The sequence below is a fragment of the Dendrobium catenatum genome, unplaced genomic scaffold (assembly GCF_001605985.2).
Source record: "Dendrobium catenatum unplaced genomic scaffold, ASM160598v2 original_scaffold_280350, whole genome shotgun sequence".
Classification (NCBI taxonomy): Eukaryota; Viridiplantae; Streptophyta; class Magnoliopsida; order Asparagales; family Orchidaceae; genus Dendrobium; species Dendrobium catenatum.
Window position 1 is genome coordinate 237,710 of NW_021598742.1, and position 20,818 is coordinate 258,527.

The following is a 20,818-nucleotide window of genomic DNA, read 5'->3' on the forward strand; positions in this document are numbered from 1 at the left end:
GATTTTTTAAGACATATATACAACACAGAGGGATATTTGAATTCCATTGTGATTATCATGCAAAAAGTAGCTTTTGATTTTACCAAAAATAAAATCTTAGGTCATTAATTTTAAAATGCAAGTTCAAGCTTTGATTACCATCTTTATGCCTCACAAATTTCAATCTTAGATCTCGCTAGTTCTCCAAATACCTTTAATTTCCGGCTTTTTCTTCGCATCTACAACTGCGGCCTCATGATTTCTTTGAAATTTTGTTCCGCGTCGTTGCACTGCGATGATTCACTGATCTTCTCATCAAGCCTTACTATAAATTTTATTATATTTCCATGTTATCTTCCGATTGTTAGTTTTGAGTTAATGTCGGTCTTCCTGCAGAGCGAAGATTTGGAGTTCAACTTGTAAGTAGCATTGCAGGTTTTTTCCATCTATACCTCACTGTGGAGTTAAGTCGATTTTGCTCGAAGAGAAGAAATTGAGTATAAAGGATTTCTCCGGCTCGATCAATCAATTGAGCGGAAGACGCCATGAATCAGGTATCTCAGTACTTTATTCAATTACTAAATTGTCCATCTAATGCCAATGATTCCACCGCTAAATCACTGAAACTACACTGCTAGGGTTTTGCTTTGCATGGAATGTGTATCTTGTACTTTTCTCTTATTCATTCATGGGGCTTTGCCAAATTGGTTGTAAGAATTGTAGAAGGAATCTTCTTTACCCACAGAATCTTTGTAATATTGATACTTCATCAAAATTTGATTTGATTCGGCATGAATCTTGACGCATAGTTGAATTAAAAATTGTAAACTAAAATTCATGACAACTTGAACTTTGATTTCAGTAAACTAGCTGTCAAACTCAACTGCTTTATGAGCGAACTCATCCACACTAGGAGTGATCCCATTGAAGTTTGAATGAGCCTAGATCAAATACTTGAAATATAATTAAAAATATTAGAAGATTGATCAGAGGACCAACCAACTTTTAAATCTTACATTCTTATAGTCAAATTGAGTATCTCGACGAGATAAATCCAATGGGAACATGATTGCTTAATGTCAATATCATTAAGAAACCAAAATGCGGAAAGAATGGTCTGTGATTAAGGACATTAATAAGGGTTGTCCGATAAAGTATTATAGATTTTAGATATATTTGTAGGGCATGCCATTCCAAAAAACTCTAATTAGGCTCTTACTCTCAACATGAGAGGGGAGAGCTTAGACCTTTTGTTCAACTAATGTCAAATAATTATGGAGGAATATTCAAATAATATAAATAAATTAATATCTTAAATTAATACATCCATTGATACTATGTAGGCCCTCAAGCTATTACCTCATAGGCTAGGTGAATCAACGAGTGCTCAATGGAGTAAAAAAAAAGGACGAAAATCTTTTGAAGCTTATAAATACTTTCAACAATGTTTGTCTTTGTTATGATTGATCCAAGATTTATCTTTGTACCTTCTTTTAGTTAGTTTTCTTTATAGCCTTTATGTTACTTTGTTTAGTATCTTGTGTAACTATTTGAGCTACCATTTAATATCTATAAATAGACACATAAGCTTATAATAATTCAAGCTAGAAAGCAAAATAATTGAAATCCATTTCATATTTTTTGTTATCTTCCCTTCCCTCTGTTTCTCAAGAAGCTCAAGAGGAAGAACTCCTTCCTTTCAAAGAAGATACAACAAGTAAGATCAGAGCAAGATGAATGTGGAGGAAGTTTTCTTGTCCAAAGAAAACGACTCAGAGGAATTAGGAGGGAGGCTCGGTGCCGCTGTCAGGATGAAGTGGACCACATAAATGAAGTTCATGTAGGCAATCATGCATGGGAGGAGCACGCGGGAGAATAAGCACGAGACGCACAAGGTGCATAGAAGAGCACGATGCACCCAGTGCATGAGAGTCACGGGTGAGCAACACATAGGTCGTGTTGGCGGAGTGTGCATAGGGAGCGTGGTTGTGCTGAGGTGTGCGCTGACATAGGGCGTGTGCGCGCATGAGCCATGACAAGCATCTTCAATCATTGCGTATCTTCAAACAATTGTTGCCTACACAATTGATTAGTACCATATATTTTAAAAAAATGCCCCTCATACATATATTGCAGCATGCATGATAATTAATTTAAACATACTATTCATCATCGCAAGATGCATTTAGTTATAACAAGTGCATTGCATTTGAATGTCAACATGTTGCATATGTACGTGTCATAACTCACGGAATACGTTATACGGGTATGTCACTCGATATTGCAAGTATATTTCAATGTGACACCCGGCATGCATTTGTAGGGTACCGAGGATTTCATTATGGCGTGTCATTCCGACAACGCTATTATATTTCAAAATAACCTTCCACGTGCATCTGTAGGATGCAGAGGATTTCATAATAGCATGTCGCTTTGACATTGCTATTGCATTCCAAAAATGACCTCTAGCATGTATTGGTAGGATGCAGGATATTTCTTTCAAAAATTTTATTTAACATTGTAATCACATTCAAAAACACCCCTGCATGCATTTACAATAAGCAGAGGGTTTCATTCCAGTATGTCATTTTTGACAATACAATTGTATTTCAAAATTGTATTATGCACACACGTGAATGCATCATGCAATATACATGTGACAACATATACCTGCATGAGCTCCTACAAGCATGTTGTAGACACACACGTGCGGGTTAAGAAGTAAGTTTAAATTTGAACTCGATCCTCTATTGACAAGTAGGTAGAGTCGACAATGTTCAAATTCATAAAATAAAATAGCTCATAAACACCCTGATATTGGCCGTGTTGAATGTAAATCTCAACCGCATGGGTTAATTCTTAAAAATCTACTAAAGACATTAAACCTACAATGAACCCGATCCTCTGTCAATAAATAAGACATAGTCGACAAGGTTTAACCAAATAAAATTATCCATAAGTCAACCTGATGATGATTGTGTTGAATGCTAATCTCAATCAGAAGGGATTCCAAAAAATTACAAAGGCCTCCCAAATGTCCATAAAAATTCAAAAATATCAAAATATGAAATATTTAAAATTAAAATTAACCATTAAAAATCTTAAAGCAAAGCCCATCCACTCTCTACAATGGTTTGCTGAGGTGGACAAATTTGAAAACTAATCCCGCTCACAAAGAACTAATGTCTAGTCGACAATATTACTATGATTCATTCTTAATATGTCTCTTGCTAGTAAGGATGTGACACATGTCCTTTAATCAATGATTTCGTCGCCAAATGGCACCTCAGGTAAACGGTTATGATCGGGACCCTTTGAACCGGGTGGTTCATTGCAAAATAGCACCGCTAAATTATGGTCATGGTCAGAGCCCGTATGCTGCTCAATGGCACTAAATCTTTGAGATATGAATTAATAGGATATGCTCGATAGGGCACAAAGCCCTATGTTAGTTAAGGTGGATTTAAATTTGTCCTCTTAGACGAACATTCATCACAGGTCTACGAGGTTCCCTTGGACGACGCAACCCATAGATGCCGACAAGGATTCTTTTGTTAGGTTGGGTCGACTACCTTCTTTGACTAAGTAGACCAAGGACCATGATAGTCCAGAACGACGGAACCATAGGATCTTGATCAGGCCCATCACCATTCCCCCGCCATCCACTTTAAGTGGAAGAAGATGAAACTTCAAATTTTAAATATCAAATTTTCAAATACCAAACATGCTGCTACTATATGTCGGATATCATGTATCGACGTATACGATGCATTCTTTTGGCTACTAGCCTTAATTGAAAGTTCTCTCTCGTTATCGGGAGGGATAATTAACTATAGGGGCTTACACCTATAGGAAATTAGAACCCATATCATAAAGTAATAGTAAAATGAGGGTGAAATCTCCGGGTACTATCTTATCTACAAGCCCAATCTATCTTCTAAAAATTTACCTAGTAATTTAATTCGTTAAAACTCTCCTGAAGGCCGGGAGGCCGGAGAGTGAATTTTTGGAGCCCACAACAAAATGACCTTCAATTTAGCTCGTAATTACCTATAATCGTTTATGTTTTGCATTTGTAACTACTTAGCTTCTACCAAAATTACCAACTTTAAATTTTAATCAGAGTTCGATGCACATCATTGGACACAAATACAACACTAACTTAGACGTTGCTAGTCTTAGTTATCCGATCAATGAAAGCTGTTACTCACAAGTCACATCCCTTAATAAGCAAACAATTATCCTCCTTATAGTAACTTCTTGCTCAAATTGGTCTGGTGACACACTTGAAATTCCAACGGCTAAGTCAGTCTAATTATTTTCTTCCAGCTTAGGAAAGTTGCTAATTATTATTGATATAATCATAGTACAATGTTTTGTAGGGGAGATATGAAATAATTTTTTAGCAACACAGCTGAAGGTTAAGGCAAAATGATTTTACTGTACTACTGTTGCTTATAGTTTGAAAATTTGCTCATTTGCAGGCATGCTTATTGTGAATGACTATTTGATTTTTTTTTCCTATTATTCATATCAGATTTAAACAACTCTAATATAAAATTAAATTTACGATATGATAGTCAAAATAATAAACATTTTTATATGTTGATTTTACAATATTAAGGATTAGTTAGCTTTTATATTTCAGGTAATTACCAACCAGCATCATTGTATGTGGAATACAACTTGATTTTCTTGGCTTCCTGGGCGTTTACTGTCTTTACTTTTGTTTCTGAAGTATATATCATGAGACACTGGTAGAATTCTGGCTTATGAAATATTGAGCATCCTATTATAAATTATATGTAAATTAACCCATGTCTATGATCACATAAAGATCAAATATTTTACTAAGTTTTCGAAGAAGAGCATATCAAGAATTTCCTTCGTAAATAGTTAAAAATAAGAATGGAGATACTACTTTATTTATGCCAATGATAAAAAAAAAGGCTTTTTAGGAAGATGAGGGTTAAATTTGGAGTAGTTTTTGTTATTACTCTCTTACATTCTTTATTGTAGTAGTCCAAATGAGAGCTTCTTCTTGCTATGGGCAAAAACTTTACCTTTTAATAGAATTGAAACTAGCAAAAGCAGATGAATTTCTTGCTGCAAACAACTAAAAAAACTCATCCCTTCTCTTTGGGTTGGCATCCTCTCTCCCTCTCTTTTCTCTATTTGCTTGTAGTTGTGGGATGCTTAATAATACAATACATTTGTCTACTTATATAATTCTTAAAGTGGTAAATAATAAACTTGTAGAAGTTAAATATTGTTGGACAACATATTCATAAAGAATAAGATTAAGTCCTAGCACTCCTTGATTTGGTTGAGAGCTTTACATAGTGTATTGGGGTGGATGTACGGTTTTGGTTGCTATTTTTTTGTTCTTAGAAGATTCTTATGAAGTATAGGAAGAGCTGTGTAGAGTGTAGAGCAACTGTTAGAGAGAAGAAGCATGCAAGTTTATGGAAATCAATATAACTATCTATACTCACCAAACATTTGAAGTCACTAATTTATGTTGTCTCATTTCTCATTTGTTTATTATCTTCTTATCATATTTAAAGTTTCCTCCATCTTCTTATAAGTTTTGTTAAATCACGATGACATACGAACTCCTCAAAAGATAAATTATTCTATGTGAATTTCGAACGTTGTCTGAAGACTAATCAGAATGTGACACGTCACCCATTTGCTTGGTACCGTGGCTCGGTACTGTTTGGTACCGCAGACGTGGCTGCAATTGATTCGCCTATGAACGTAGAGTTGCGTCCCCTCAGAATAATTTCTCCCTCAAAGAATGCCATAATGAATGTATGTGAGAAAATGATTGGAAGGCGTTATGCCTTACAATTAATCAATAATAGAACTTTTAAAAATTTTCTTAGAAATATTATCAAGTTTGAAGTAATTTATAGAAAAAAAAAAAAGTTCCCCCCCTTTTTTTTTTAAATCAAAAGTTTTGATCAAATTTTGTCCTTCAATGCTTTTCTATGAAACCAAACATAATAATAGTGGGTGACCTTAAGGTGGGTAGGTGGCTAGATTTGGCATGGATATTTAGTTTAAGGTGTGAGGGTATATTCTGGAGTTGTTGGTGTGATAGTGAAATATTTATATAGGCTATTATATAACTCTTGGACTACTCTCATTTCATATTAATTATTATACCAGAATGCGTCATGTCGCTCCTTGCTAGGTACCGCAACTCGGTACTGCTCGGTATCGCTGACATGAAACATTTTGATTGGTCTCTAGATGGTGTTCTACATCCGATCTCCACACAGTAAAGAGGAAGAAAATTTTGGAGAAAAAGATAGAGGCTGAATTATGAAATGAAAAAAGTTCCAACCAAATGCATTAAATATTTACATTCCAACAAAATTTTCATAAGTGGCTGTCCAATCTTTATCCCAAGGCGAACAGAAATAGTTTCAAATGATGGACCTATTACAATAGGCTTTAATTGGGCTTTAGCTCTTGCTAGTGTAATTAAACTTGTGGGCTGCTTTAGCATGTAGATAATACCATCCATTCAACTATAATCTAATATTCTAAAAGATTTATATCCTTTTCTTCTATGATTTTATTTGAGAATTAGAGTTACCTTTTTGCATCAATATTTATGTAACATATTTATAGACATTAGATAGGTTTTTTAGAAATATATAAAAATATTTTATATAAAATCATTTAGTGGTGTTGAATTTTGCAACCCAACATGATTAATACATTATATTTAATTCCCTCTCTCTTATGTGATCATCATTTATAATTTATGCCATTCCCAAGCCTAAATCCTTTTAAAAATTTAATTCCTATTACCAGTTTGATGTTAGTAATGCGAATTAGGATTTGTTTGCGAATCTTTTTATAAATATGCATATAAAATTTTCATATAATAAAAAACTTTTTTTTAAAGCTTCTATTAAAAGTAGTTTTCCAGCAAGTTTTTTTTTTTAAATAACAAAAAAAAAGTAAAAAAAAAAATTATGATTATGATATGAAAATTAAAAGAATATAAAAATTACCCCAAATAAATGATTAGTTTTTTTATTGCATTAATTTTTTAAGAAATAAATGTTTCTCATTAGTTAAGATTGGCAAGCATGCTCTAAAGGGTTCATTTGTAATATATATTTTTTAAAATTAATTTTTGATGGTTATTATAGACTTCTCTAAAAAAATAATAATAATAATTTTCTTATTAATGCCACATTCTAATCGATCTAAAATTAGATATCACAGTAATCTATAAAATAAATTAATAAAGAATTTATCTCGAATATAGCTTTAATGTTTGAATTTATTAGATTGCAAGGTGTTATAGAGTAATTTTATTTAATGAATTGCCATTTTAGTTGTATTCTGGACTGACCCAAAACCATCTTGTAGAACAGCTCATGTTTTTCAAAGCTAAGTATGTCCCTACGAATTTATTAACAATTTTTCAGTCTTTAATCCATTCGGGTTTCATTTGCGATGATTTCTTATTGTTTTCTAAATCAATTTTTTAGTGCAAAAATTTTTTAAACTAAATTTTTTTGCACTAAACAGCTTCTTCAGAAAGCAGTAAAAAAATTATTTCAAACGAATATGTAACCAAATTAAGAGCCCAATTGAAGCAAATAAGGATTTGAATTCAAATTTTTTGTATGGTTATCAGAGCCCTACATGGGGTCCTGCCCTTTGCTCTGGCAGGTTTTTTCCACCCACGCCCACCTATGGTGACTTACGGAATGTCATACCTACCCACACCCATCCACTTTTCACGCTTTTTGAATACAATCTGCACGAATTAATGGCCTTGAGGTTTTTTGTCGTTTTCTCTGACTGCAAACTTTCAAGTCACATATATAAATCTATCGTGGTCGCGGCGTTGTTCAGTGTTATGCATTGCGTTGTAAGAATTACTGTAATATATTGCATGCATATGGTGATTAGTAATGTAAATTAGTTTGTACTCTAATGTTGAGTACATGCCCATACGCACTCACGAGGCCATGGGCGTACCCATACCCACCCATGGACATTGGGTATGGGTGGGTACGTGGGTGGGTGTGGGTATGAATACCCAATGCAGGGCTCTGATGGTTATCTGATGATTGTTGCAGGAATATATTTTGAATTTATTTTAGTTCAAATGTAGTAAAAATTTGATCAAATTGTTATCTTTTGTTTTTTGAAAGAAAGACTGATCAATACATGTGCTATATTTGTTCCTATCCACCGCCTTAATCCTACTGAATACAATAAAATATGCCCCAGTTGGTGCTGGGGAAGCTAAGAAGTCAAACCCCATCTGATTACAACTTGCAAATTAAAGGTTTGTTTAAGACAAAGGTTTGTTCAAGAAGACTTCAACATCTCATAAAGTTTTTTTTTTTGGAAAGGGGTATTCACCCATTGCCACTCTCCCGAAAGGGCGCTTAGCAACATGACTAATCCTCGGTTGATCTAGAAGAGGCACCACCCAAAAATCTTCCGGCCCGCACTTGATTGGGCCCCACTTAAGAGGCCCTGCCGCTCGAGGGCATCAAGCACGGGTTGGGACTCGGCGACTCTCCCATCAACCAAGCTAAGCATCGATGGGTACATCTTATAAAGTTGATTGTGAAGTTATTATTATGAAAATAATTTTCCTATTATAGATATAGAAATTTTTTAAAAATGCCAATAAAGTAGTAGCCATATAAAATTATAATTATTACCTCAAAACATAAATAGCAAAAAAAACTATTTCAAATAAACTCTAAATCATTTTTGCTTTTTTTTATGCAAAAATAGTCTAATCATTTGGATTCTTATTATCTCCAATAAAAATTAATTTAACTTTACAGAATTTAATTCAAGCCAGTCAAATGAATGCCATTACCGAAAGAAAATAACAGCACAAATTCAGTTAACAACATCCAAAGAAAATTCGAACTCACAGTATATTAAATTGGACGGCCATGATCAATAGTGGTAAGGCGGCGGCGGCGGTGGCGGCGTTGGTGGAGGCGGCGACGGTGGCGGTCGCGTGCTGCAGCCGTAGGCATCACAGTGCACTGGAGTAGACAGAAACGCCGCGCACTCCTCCGGAGACCTCTGCTCCGGCCGCCACGGTATACAATTTCTCCGGTCATCCTGCCGCCGCACCTTCAAACATATCTTCGGCTCGTCGCAGAAGAAATTATAGGAGTAAGTGAAGTTCTTGAGCCTCGGCAGCTCGCATATCCCTTCTGGTATTTCTCCAGAAAGCAAGTTGTGGGCCACGTCGAGCTGCTCGAGCTTCTTCATCTCTCCCATGGTCGCCGGCAATGGCCCCACCAGCTCGTTAAAGCTGACGTCGAACACCGTCAACCTCTTCAGATTTCCAATCTCCGGCGGAATGCAGCCCGTCAGCCCCGTGTTTAGTATCACCTGCTCGAATTAATCTTCAGTTAATTATTATATTACATTTTAATCGGATCGAAATTTGTGTAAACAAAATTTGGGCTAATTTTATCTGTTTGATGATTTTTTTTTAATCTAAAAAGCTGATGAAATTAGCGCTGAATCAATCAAAGCTGCTCAAAATCTTTTAGTCGAAGTCACGACAATTCAGCTAAAACCACTAAAGGGGGAATATTGGGTAAGACAAACTGATCAAAATCTGACGAATGAATTTTAAAATTTATCATTGGGTTAATGTGCTACGTCATCTTTAACGATATATTTTATTTATTTTAAAATGAACTAACAAAAATAAATTTTATTCAACTGTGATTAGAATTACTCGTCAATTTTTTCGCCCTTGACTTTTTCAACCAACAAAATGTAATAAAAAATTCATCCAAAAAATGCTATATATTCTATGATTTCAAAATTGATAAAAATTAATGCTTTTCTTTTAAACCAGCTCTTTATTATTTTAAATATTTTTAAGAAAATAAATAATGATTGAAACTATTACAAATTTGAAATGAACGAAATTATCAAATTTTAAAAAGAAATTTCCCCGAAAAGAGTGAAAATTGTACCCTGGTTTTAGTCTAATTTTGAAAGCCTCAATCCAAAATCAATAAAAATTCATAATCATTCAATCTTGACTAAACCGACAAAATTAGACTAAAACCAAAGAAAAAATTACATGTATTTACGATAACAAAATATTAAAGACAATCTTGTGAAAAAAGTTTTCTTAATAGTTTAAAAAATAATAACAACTAATCAGATTAAAAAAAAAAAATATTTAGAACAAGTCTAACATTACCAGCTGGTTGAGCGTCTTCCCCATCCCGCCAATGCTCGCCGGCAAACACCCCCCAATCCTGTTGTTAGCAAGCACGATCACAGATGCCGTCGAATTTCCGAAATTGGCGGGAAGGGAAAAATTGAATTGATTATCATTAACAAAAAAAGCATCAAGTTTCGCGGCTGAACCACCGTTAAAAGCCTCCGCCGGAACAGCACCTCGAAACCGATTAAATCGAAGGTCAAGAAATCGGAGCTCGGGAAGATCAAGAACGAAATCAGGGAACGAGCCGGAGAGGCGATTATTACTGACATCGAGCTCAAAGAGTCGGCGGAGGTCGCAGAGGGAGGAGGGAAGCGTACCGGAGAAGCGATTGGAGTTGAGGTGGAAGAGGGCGAGGTCGGAGAGGAGGGAGAGCTCGTTGGGGAGAGTGCCGGAGATGCGGCCGTGATTGAGGTCGATTCCGGCGACGGTGGTGAGGGAAGGATCGTCGGGAGCAGGTGCGCAGAAGACGCCGGTGTAGTTGCAGACGTGGGGCCCACACCAGTCGGCGGTGAGGTTCTTTGGGTCGGAGGTGATGGCGTGCTTCCAGGCTTGGAGGGCTATGTAGGCTTTTTCAAGCCGGGGGTTGGGAGAGGGGTATTGGGAAAGGGAATGGAAGGGGAAGGAAGAGATTAGGAGGAAGAAGACGGAGGAGGAGAAGGATTTGGTCATTGGCATTTTAGGAGGAGGTTGGGATGGCGCATCGTGTGGGTTTTGGCGGGTTATTTATAGCATGATTTTCAATTCCCAATTTTTATTTATTAGTTAAACACAAATTTTATTTAAGAAATTTTTATTAGAATATTCTCATACAAAATGTATTAAAATTTGAAATGGCTTTTCATATGTATACTAAAATTAATATTATATATGATATTTTGAATTAGTAGAGTAAGTAAGTCAAGTTGACTCGTGAATTAGCTCGAGCTCCATAAGTTAATAAGCAAAGTTTAGGCAAGTTTGATTTGACCCATCACACAAGCGTGTTTGTTTAAAAAATATTACTAAACTTTATATTTAAATTTAGGAATTTAAATAAAAAACTATTAAAAATATTTAAAAGTTATGTTTCACTTTCTTATATATATCTAGTGATTATTTCTTGTTTATCTGCAATTTTTTAATAATGTTATTATAATAATTATTTGAATCATAATATTTATATCTCATTCTTTACGAATAAGTAAACTTGTGAGTGGGCGCGAACTCCTAGAGTTAAGCTCAAGGTCAAATTCAATTAATAGTAGACCATAAGCTCAAGCAAAGTGTATACCGTGGTCGGCTGGACTCGACTCATTTACACCTACATTCTGAATTGTATTAATCTCAATAAAAATTGAATGATTAATTGGTGGTTTGGTTTGAAAAAAGAATTCGATGTATAATGAATGCACTATAAAAGATATATTGTGGTGTTGTTTGGACAAGTTTAAAATAAATGCAACTGAATGCTTTTATTTTTATTTGATTTGAAGTAAAATGAAGTATTGTAAAGTCCAAAGATGTTGACGGCAACAATGGCTAACGGCGACAACAATGGTTGGTAGCCGACATCGGTGGGGGGTGTCATGCCTTAGGATCTATACTGGAAAATTTTCATCTAAAGTCTTGAAACAATATTATGCACAATTTCTAATAATTTGGTTTTTTTTTTTTTTTTAATGTTCATGTTTGCTTAGTAATGTTTTTTGTTGCATGCCATTAAGAGTATGTTTGTAAATTTTGAAATGTGCTTATTTATGAATCAATTATTGTAATACATTGAAATATGTACATAATTAATTGAAATAGGTGATTATGGAGATATCTAAAATGAGTGGAGGAAGTTTTGTTCTTGTTATATATATATATATTATTCAGAATTATTGAACTCTATATGCTGCTCATAGTTATTGAACTCTGTTTGTTGGGAGGCATAAGAGTCATAGTTATCAAACTCTATTTGTTGAGAGGAATATATGAAGTGCTTGTGTATTTTGTCTATATTGTTGATAAATGCATTTAATTCTCTGCATTGTTTTGCTTTTAATATTCATTGAGTGTTTAATAAATGCAATGATTTAAAAATTTAGATCGGGTGAAATGTGACATGCCGAGTTGTTTTAGCTAATAGATATTTTGATTCATGGTTTTTGGATCTGGGATGGGAAATGATCCGGTTGAGTAGCAGTTTCATAAATCTAATCTAAGTCTATAAGGCTGGTGATGATGGCCAATGGCGATAATTATTGCTTGGGCTGAGTTTACTTTGCCTAAAAAATGAACTACAGCACTTTATACTCTATTCCTTTTATTTTACTTATCATTCATTTTTAATCCAACAAAACGTCAATATTTTTAAAACACATAAAATATTTACTTTACAATTTGCACTCATTTTACTTTAAGCCAAACAACAATTGAAAAGTTCATTTAAATATACATAATACTTGAGGGTATTTTGTTATGATTTTTTTTTTCAAAATTTATTTTATTCTCAATAATTATATTATGTTCAAAACTATGAATTTTGTAGAAACAGGGGAGACAGAGAGGAATAGAGAAAAGGAGCATTAAGAAGAAAATAGTATTCTGTCATATCCTCTTGTGTATTATTACATCCTATATATAGATTCTATTATACAGCATAAGCAATATAAACGGTACAGATGATGTGGTACTAAGTGTTATTTAGTTTGTCTTCTAATATTCCCCCGCAAACTGAGGGATCTTGAATGATCGTTAGTTTGAGTCGAAGAGCTTGAAATCTTGGTGTTGACATATTCTTAGTGAATATATCGGCAACTTGATCTATCGTGCTGATTGGAAGTAGGCGGATGTTATTGTGTTGAATTTGATCACGAATAAAGCGTTGATCTATTTCAATGTGCTTTGTCCTGGCGTGAAAAACAGGATTGTTCGCTAATGCGATCGCGGAGGTATTATCACAAAATAGCTCAGCTGGGCTATCTTGGGACATGTTGAAGTCGGTTAGCAGTCTTCTAATCCATATGAGATCCGCTGTTGCTGCTGCAAGTGCTCTATACTCCGACTCGGTGGACGATCGAGCTACCACCGTTTGTTTCTTGGCAGCCCATGAAACGAGTGTTGTGCCGAGAAAAGTGCAATGTCCGGTTGTAGATTTCCTGGTTGATGGGTCACCGGCCCAATCGACAATCGGCGTCGGAGAACGATCGTAGCTGAAGGTCCGATTTGTTGATTGGAAGACCAAAGTCAAGCGTCCCGCATATGTACCTGAGAAGACGTTTTAAGAGATAGCAGTGATTAGGTAGCGGATTATGCATATGTTGAGATATAACGTTAACTGCAAATGCAATGTCAGGGCGTGTCAAGGTTAAATATTGTAATGATCCTGTAATGCGTCTGAATGTTATAGGATCGGAGAGCAGCTCATCCGCTTTAAATTCGAACGGAGTTTTTGTACACGTCGGATTGGCCAGAGCCTTGCAGTTCGTCATTCCGGCTTGCTGAAGAATTGAAGCCGCGTAGGTTTTCTGTGAAAGAAAATAAGAATGATTAGTTCGAGTTATAGAAATACCCAGAAATTGATTTGCATAACCGAGTTTCTTTAGATTAAATCGAGCTGCGATTTTATTTGTTAACTCGGTGATAGCATGATTGTTGTTCCCGGTGATCAGTATGTCATCGACGTAGATCAACAGGTACAATTGCGTATTGTCTTTGTTGTATGTTAGAAGCGACGGATCTGCTCGAGTACTATGGTTGAAGCCGAGGGAGAGAACATGGTCTGTGAACGTGTTATACCACTGTCTTGGCGCCTGTTTAAGGCCATATATTGCCTTTTTTAGACAACATATGTAGTTTGGGTTTATGGAATCTTCAAAGCCCTTTGGTTGCCTCATATAAACTCTCTGACAACGTCCCATGGAGAAAAGCGTTCTCCACGTCGAATTGTTGAATATCCCAATTGTGGAAGAGAGCAACAGTTATGAGTATGCGAATCGTAGGTAGTTTTGCGACGGGGCTGAAAGTCTCGAGATAATCTATGCCATGCTCTTGATGATTGCCCTGAGCCACTAGCCTGGCTTTGAATCGAGCGACCGAGCCATCTGCGTGTCGTTTTGTACGAAATGTCCATCGACATCCTAATACCGGAGCAGATGGAGGAGGAGGGACAAGGTTCCATGTTCCTTGTCTTTGTAAAGCTAGGAACTCAGATGCCAAGGCTTGACGCCATGCAGGGAATTTGGATGCTTCCTGATAGGTTGTTGGATCGAGTGGACTGTTGTCCGATTGATGATGTATGAGATTAAGTCGATTGCGCGGTCTAAGAGAACCAGTTCTGAGACGAGTAACCATTGGATGTTGAGTAGTGGTAGTCTTGGCGGGAATGTTGCAGTTGCTGAGAGATTTACTTGGTTCCTGTGATGGTTCACGAATAGGTATGTGAATAGGTGATGCCGAATGTATCTGTCTTATTTGTTGAGCCGTCTGAAGATTTTGAAATTCTGAATTTTGCCTGGGCGATAGTGTATGAACCGACGAGTGAGGCATTAGAAAAGCAGGAGCCGTGTTTTGAACATTAGATGGCTCGATCTCTTGATCAGTTTTAAACAGAAACGAGTCCTCAATAAATGTGACGTGCCGAGAGATCGAGACAGAGTTTGTTGAACGATTGTAGCACTTGTATCCTTTGTATTGATCTAAATAGCCAAGAAACACGTATGAGATATATTTTTGTTGTAATTTATTTCGGAGAGTATGAGGTGTTAGCGGAAAACATTCACACCCAAAAGTTTTAAGGTGCGAGTATGATGGAGGTTCTTTATATAAAAGTTGAAAAGGTGATACCGACTTCGTGTTAGTAGAAGGTAGACGGTTGATCAAATATACGACAGTGAGAACGACATCTGTCCAAAGCTTGGCCGAAAGTGAAGCTTGATGTAACAGAGTTCGAGCTATTTCGATAATGTGACGGTGCTTGCGCTCTGCTACTCCGTTTTGTTCCGGAGTGTAAGGACAGGATCGTTGATGCTCAATACCGTTGGTTTCCAGAAACTTGCGAAACATATTGTTGATATATTCCGCTCCACCGTCGGTTCGGAGAATTTTTATTTTAGAATTGAATTGATTTTCAATAAGTTGTTTCAATTTCACAAAAGTTTCAAAAACTTCAGACTTGTTTTTGAGCGGAAAAAGCCAAGTAAACTGAGAGTAATCGTCAACGAAAGAAACATAGTATCGAAATTCTTGATTAGATGCAATCGGGGATGGACCCCAAACATCAGAATGTAACAGTTCTAAAGGATTAAATTTTCTATTGCTAGATCTTGCAAATGGAAATTTGTGGTCTTTGCACGATTTGCAAGAGATACATTCTAAATCTTTAACAGAAATGTGTAAATGCGGTTGCATAGAAGCAAGAAGACGTAAAGTTTGGTTGTTCGGATGGCCGAGCCTATTGTGCCATGTGGCTGACGGAGCTTTGTTTGCTGAGAGAGCAGAAATGATCGGCTGAGACGAAGCTATGGGGTATAGACCTTCTTTACAAGGTCCATGAAGAAGAGTGTTGTCCGTCATCAGGTCCTTCATAACAAATCCATTAGGAGTGAAGGTAATCGAAATTTTGTTGTCTCTTACAAGAGTTGATATTGACAAAAGATTATAAGAAATATTTGGAATGTGAAGAAGATTAGACAAAATTAACTTACGATTTGGTGTTGGAAGAATTCCATTACCCGATTGAGCTATCGAGAGGTTTCTTCCATCACCAATGGTGACGGATTCAGATCCGCGGTATATGGAGGGATTGGAGAGGTTATCAGATGCGTTTGTCATATGCGCAGAGGCTCCCGAGTCGAGAAACCATTCTTGAGGATGCGAATTGGTGGTGGTGGCCGCGAGACCTTTGACTGGATCAGAGGAAGTAGACTGCGGTATGTAGTTCACATTAAGTCGATGCCAGCAAGAAGTCGCCGTGCGACCTTTCTTGTTGCAGATATGGCATACATGTACAGGTTTTGAAGTGTCCCGGTTGTTGTATTGATTTGTAGAGGAAGATCTTCCACGATTTCTTTTTGGTCTTCCTATGTTAGCGTAAAGTGCTATTTGATGATTCGGATGGGAATATGTTTTGTTGGCATCGTTTTTGACATGAATTTCTTCACTTATAAGAAGTGAATAGAAATTGTCAAGACTTAAGGAAGTTTGCATCGTGCGAATTGTTGTTTTGAAGGCCTGATAGGCGGGAGTCAAGCCATTTAAGATGTACATTATGACATCTTCATTTTCAATCTTTGCGCCGGCGGCAGCTATCTGATCAACCAAGTTCTTGATGGCTGTCAGGTACTGGAGCATAGATTGCTCGTTCATTTGTATATTGTGTAGCTCGTTTTTGAGCTGTATGACCTTCGATCGATTCGAGGACTGAAATATTGTCTCAAGTGCCTTCCATACGGCGGCTGTGGATTCCAGGCACAAAACGTATGGAAGAACAATAGATGAGATGGTAGAGCAGATGGCCGCCGAGAGATTCTGATCTGTCAACGACCAAACTGTGGTGTCGCCGTTTGAGATATTGCCGGGCTCGGATGTTGGTTCTTGCCGATCAAGATCGTGATCGGAGGATGCAAGAAACTGCTCAAACCCGTTTGCCCGAAGAAGCTTCACGATCTGACTTCTCCAGATGGCATAGTTGTCGGTAGAAAGCTGTGTCGGAACTAAAGTTCTTAGATTAGAGACCACGAATTTGAGGTTGGCCGGTATTCCGGCGACGTTCGTCGCTCTTTCCGATAGATTCGTGGATTGCGAGGAGGCGGCGGAGGAGGATGAAGCCATGGAGGAAGAAACGTTAGAATCTTGCCTTGTCTGATACCATGTAGAAACAGGGGAGACAGAGAGGAATAGAGAGGAGCATTAAGAAGAAAATAGTATTCTGTCATATCCTCTTGTGTATTATTACATCCTATATATAGATTCTATTATACATCATAAGCAATATAAACGGTACAGATGATGTGGTATTAAGTGTTATTTAGTTTGTCTTCTAATAAATTTGTTAGATTATTTTCTTAAACAGGATGTTAGAAAGTAAATAGTTAACATTTGAGTGGCATAACTATTATTTTTCCCTGTAAAATTTTGTTTTGTTGAAATTTGAACAATTATTAAAAAATTTCTATAACTCCATTACTGAAGTCCTAATTTTTTTTTCAAAGCAAGTCTTAGGCTTCGTTTGGGACTATTTTATTACTGTTTTCTAAAATTACGTTTTAATACAAATTTTTTTGAACTAAAAATTTTTGTTCTAGAAAATAGCTTTGAAAAGTATTAAGAATGCAGTCCCAAATGAAGCCTTAGATCAATAGTTGAGCTTTTAATAGTTTCATGTAGGAGATATTTGGTTTACTAAAAAAAGAACACAAAGTATAAAAAAATGCAAGGAATTTTAAAATTATTGAAAAAAAAAAAAATACATTGTAAAATTTTCATGAATTCCTTTTTCACACCCATATTAATTTTTGATGTAACCCTCAAGCAAGTTGCTCCTACCACCGTTGGCCATCATAGCTCACATTATCGCTCATTGTTGACCACCATCATTATTGTATTTTACATTGTTTTTATTTTACTTAAAAAAATATCCTGCATTCTTTTTATACTCTTCGAAACAATTTCAAATATTTCAAATTACTTCTTTTACATTGTATTCAACAATTTTTTTAGCAAATCAAAGAGCCCCATATTAATTTCTATTATCAATTTTGGTTAAAAAATATCAATTTTCGTTAAATTCACATCTTAGAATTTATTTATTTTTTTAATTTTTTTTGGAAAATTTAAATTACAATATTCACTTACAAAAACTTATTTATTTATTTATTGATAAATTTAATCTCATAAATATAATATTTTTATATTCATTCTCGCCATTATTTCAAGAATTTTGATCAAGTTAAAAAAAAATTGATCTAGTTTAGCAATTTCTTTTGTATTTCAAAATTTCCCATCAAAATCATTAAAAAAACGGTCGACCTGAAACAAAACCGAAAATTTTGGTCAATTTTATGCAAATTTCTTCTTCTATCAAATCAATTTAGACCGAACTTCATAATTACAGTTCAACCTGCTTTGTTTCACGCCATAGCACACGCCACCGACACGAATAAGCAACATCAGAAAAAATAAAAAAATAAAAAAAGTACACGTGCATAATTTAATTCGAATTTTCTTTATGGTAAGGTGTAGCTATAGCGCAGGACAATATATTGGAACTTTGCTAAAGAGGATTGCGACCGGCGCATGATGATATGATAGTGAGACGGTCAATCAGTCATACTTTTATTTTCATATTGGAATATGAAATTATAAATGGTATAGTCTATGTTTGTGGGTGTCTATTAGGTAGGTGAGAAATTATGACGTCGAATGTTGTTCGGATATTTATCAAAATGAGTTGTGTCAGTACCGTGACGCGGTATTACTTAGTATGGCATCGTGGCTCGGTACCGCTGACGTGGCTCATTCTGGTTAGTTTCTGGATGTAGAGCTGCATTCGACATTTGCACAGAATAATTTCTCCTATTAGGTGCTACTGTTTGTGAAGGAATAATTACTTTATGTACTAGGGGCATTTTTGAAATGTAGCAAAAGTTTCATTTTACTTATTTTGAATAGATTTTGGATTAGATTAATGCATATAATACTTTCAAGGGAATTGTTCCTTGCTAAAAAATATTGACGCTCCTTGATTGTCACCCATTGCATATCATTTTGCTCCTCTAACTTCTTCATTACCTCCTTCAAATAGATTTGCTCGAGCGCCATAATTAGACTGGTTTCAATTGGGATTGAGCTTGGAATGAAATTGACGTTGTTAGTAGCATCGTGTCTTGTTTGCACCACAACAAATTATTAGGTGCGGAGTCTGGATATGGTCCGGAGATCAATAAAAATGTGTCACGTCATCTAAAAAATGTTCAGCGCTATGTACCGAGCTCGGTACCAAACGTAACCGGATGGTTCTCTCATCCGGTATCCATACGGAATAATCTCCCCTACACCACACTCTTATTTGGTGAAAGCTCTTCCCCGTGTGTCATTAGGTTGGTGTTGTCCCACCCTGGGTGGCTAGAGGTTGGAGAATGAGGAAGAGCTCTTGTGTTTGAGGTTTCACATGAAATAGATGATAGCTAGTTTAGATAGGTATGGTTCAAGGCTAATAGCCTGGTTCTGTCTTCCCTAGGTTTATTATTGCAGGTGTCCCCATCAACTTTTTTTTTTTTTTGAGGAACCCTATCTACACTACCTAATTATATTTCAACAACATATCTTTTCCTTGTAACACTTTTTTGGAAGAAGGCAAAGAAGCGAGACAGGCACAGTAATTGGCACAAAGCTTCCTATAGCCACCCAGAGAGGAGAAAGCAAGCAACAACCCATGTAGATGAATCACAAATGGGACCAGCAACATCCAACATCCCAAACAAGACCACCAAATAGAATAAGAGGAAGCACAACCAGTGGTTGCTAACAAGCCACAATTGTCCAAGTGGTGAGCAAAAAGCCTCCACATCATTGCCCACAAAAAGAACGCTACAACTATAAAGCCAACCGGTAGCATCACATTCCAACCAAACGAAAGCCAACAACATCCACAAAACCCGAACGCCAACCAGCCAACAGAGAGACACACAACATAAGACCACCAACAATAGAGAACAAACACAATTGCTTCATTTTGGATTTACGCCACCGACGTTTGCCACCTCCATAGGAGAAAACATTCTCAACAATATGATTCACATTCAAATTAAACAAAACATCAAGCTCCTTCTCGCCCCATCCGGATCATCCCAACAGCTCTTGATATTAATCTGCTAAAAATATCAAATTAGGTTGCTCTCCTCACAGTTCACACCATTATGATAACAATAAAAAAATATTAATTAGCTGAAATTTGAACAATGACTTGCACTGCATTCCAAGCAATGTAGTTGCTGGGAAGCTTTCCTATATGAGCTTTAGAAACTCTAATTCATATGGAATTGGGCGAAGTTGTGAAGGTGGAGAGGTTAATTACGTACAGACCTTAATTATTTATGATTATATAAATTATTCATTAGGTGAGTCCTTAATCCTTAATTTATCTTAAATATATCTCTTCATTTCTTCTACTGGTCTCTGGTCTTATGCAGCTGGTGAACAAAGTCATGACTTTTTCTCTCTTTTATTTTTTATTTTATTTTTTTCACCAAAAACACGGACTTATTAGGTTTTTTTTTTTTGTATGACCATTCTTAGAGAGAACATAATAGCTTGAACTGTTGAACATGATGAGATTTACTGATTTAGGCTTTGTTTAAGACATTTTTTTTTACGGATTTTTAAGTAGTTTTTTAGTATAATTTTTTTGTACTAAAAAGATGGCTTTTGAAAGCATTAAGAAAGCTATTCCAAGCCAAGTCTTAATTGAGAATTAAATAAATAAAAAAAAGATTTTCCGTCAATTGAAATTTGTGGTGTTTGAGGTCAATGTTGATTTATGTTTAGTCTAACTTCGGGGTGTCAAAAACTGACGCGGCCCAAAAACCCGACTCGAATCTAAAAATTTTCAGG

At 35.9% G+C, this 20,818-nt stretch overlaps 1 protein-coding gene and 1 long non-coding RNA gene across 2 annotated transcripts; one reads left to right on the forward strand and one right to left on the reverse strand.

Annotated features, from left to right (window-relative positions):
* Positions 1 to 73: 73 nt before the first annotated feature.
* LOC114579104 lies at positions 74 to 4,845 on the forward strand. The gene is made up of 2 exons (XR_003699957.1): positions 74 to 533; positions 4,628 to 4,845. It is a non-coding gene; the product is annotated as an uncharacterized LOC114579104 (long non-coding RNA).
* Positions 4,846 to 8,844: 3,999 nt separating this feature from the next.
* LOC110093679 (leucine-rich repeat extensin-like protein 6) lies at positions 8,845 to 10,905 on the reverse strand (the record flags this gene model as incomplete). The annotated part of the gene is given in 3 exon segments (XM_020818644.2): positions 8,845 to 9,384; positions 10,217 to 10,834; positions 10,837 to 10,905. Coding segments are annotated over 3 exon segments (1,134 nt in total), but the record flags the coding sequence as incomplete, so codon positions are not given.
* Between the last annotated feature and the right edge of the window lie 9,913 nt (positions 10,906 to 20,818).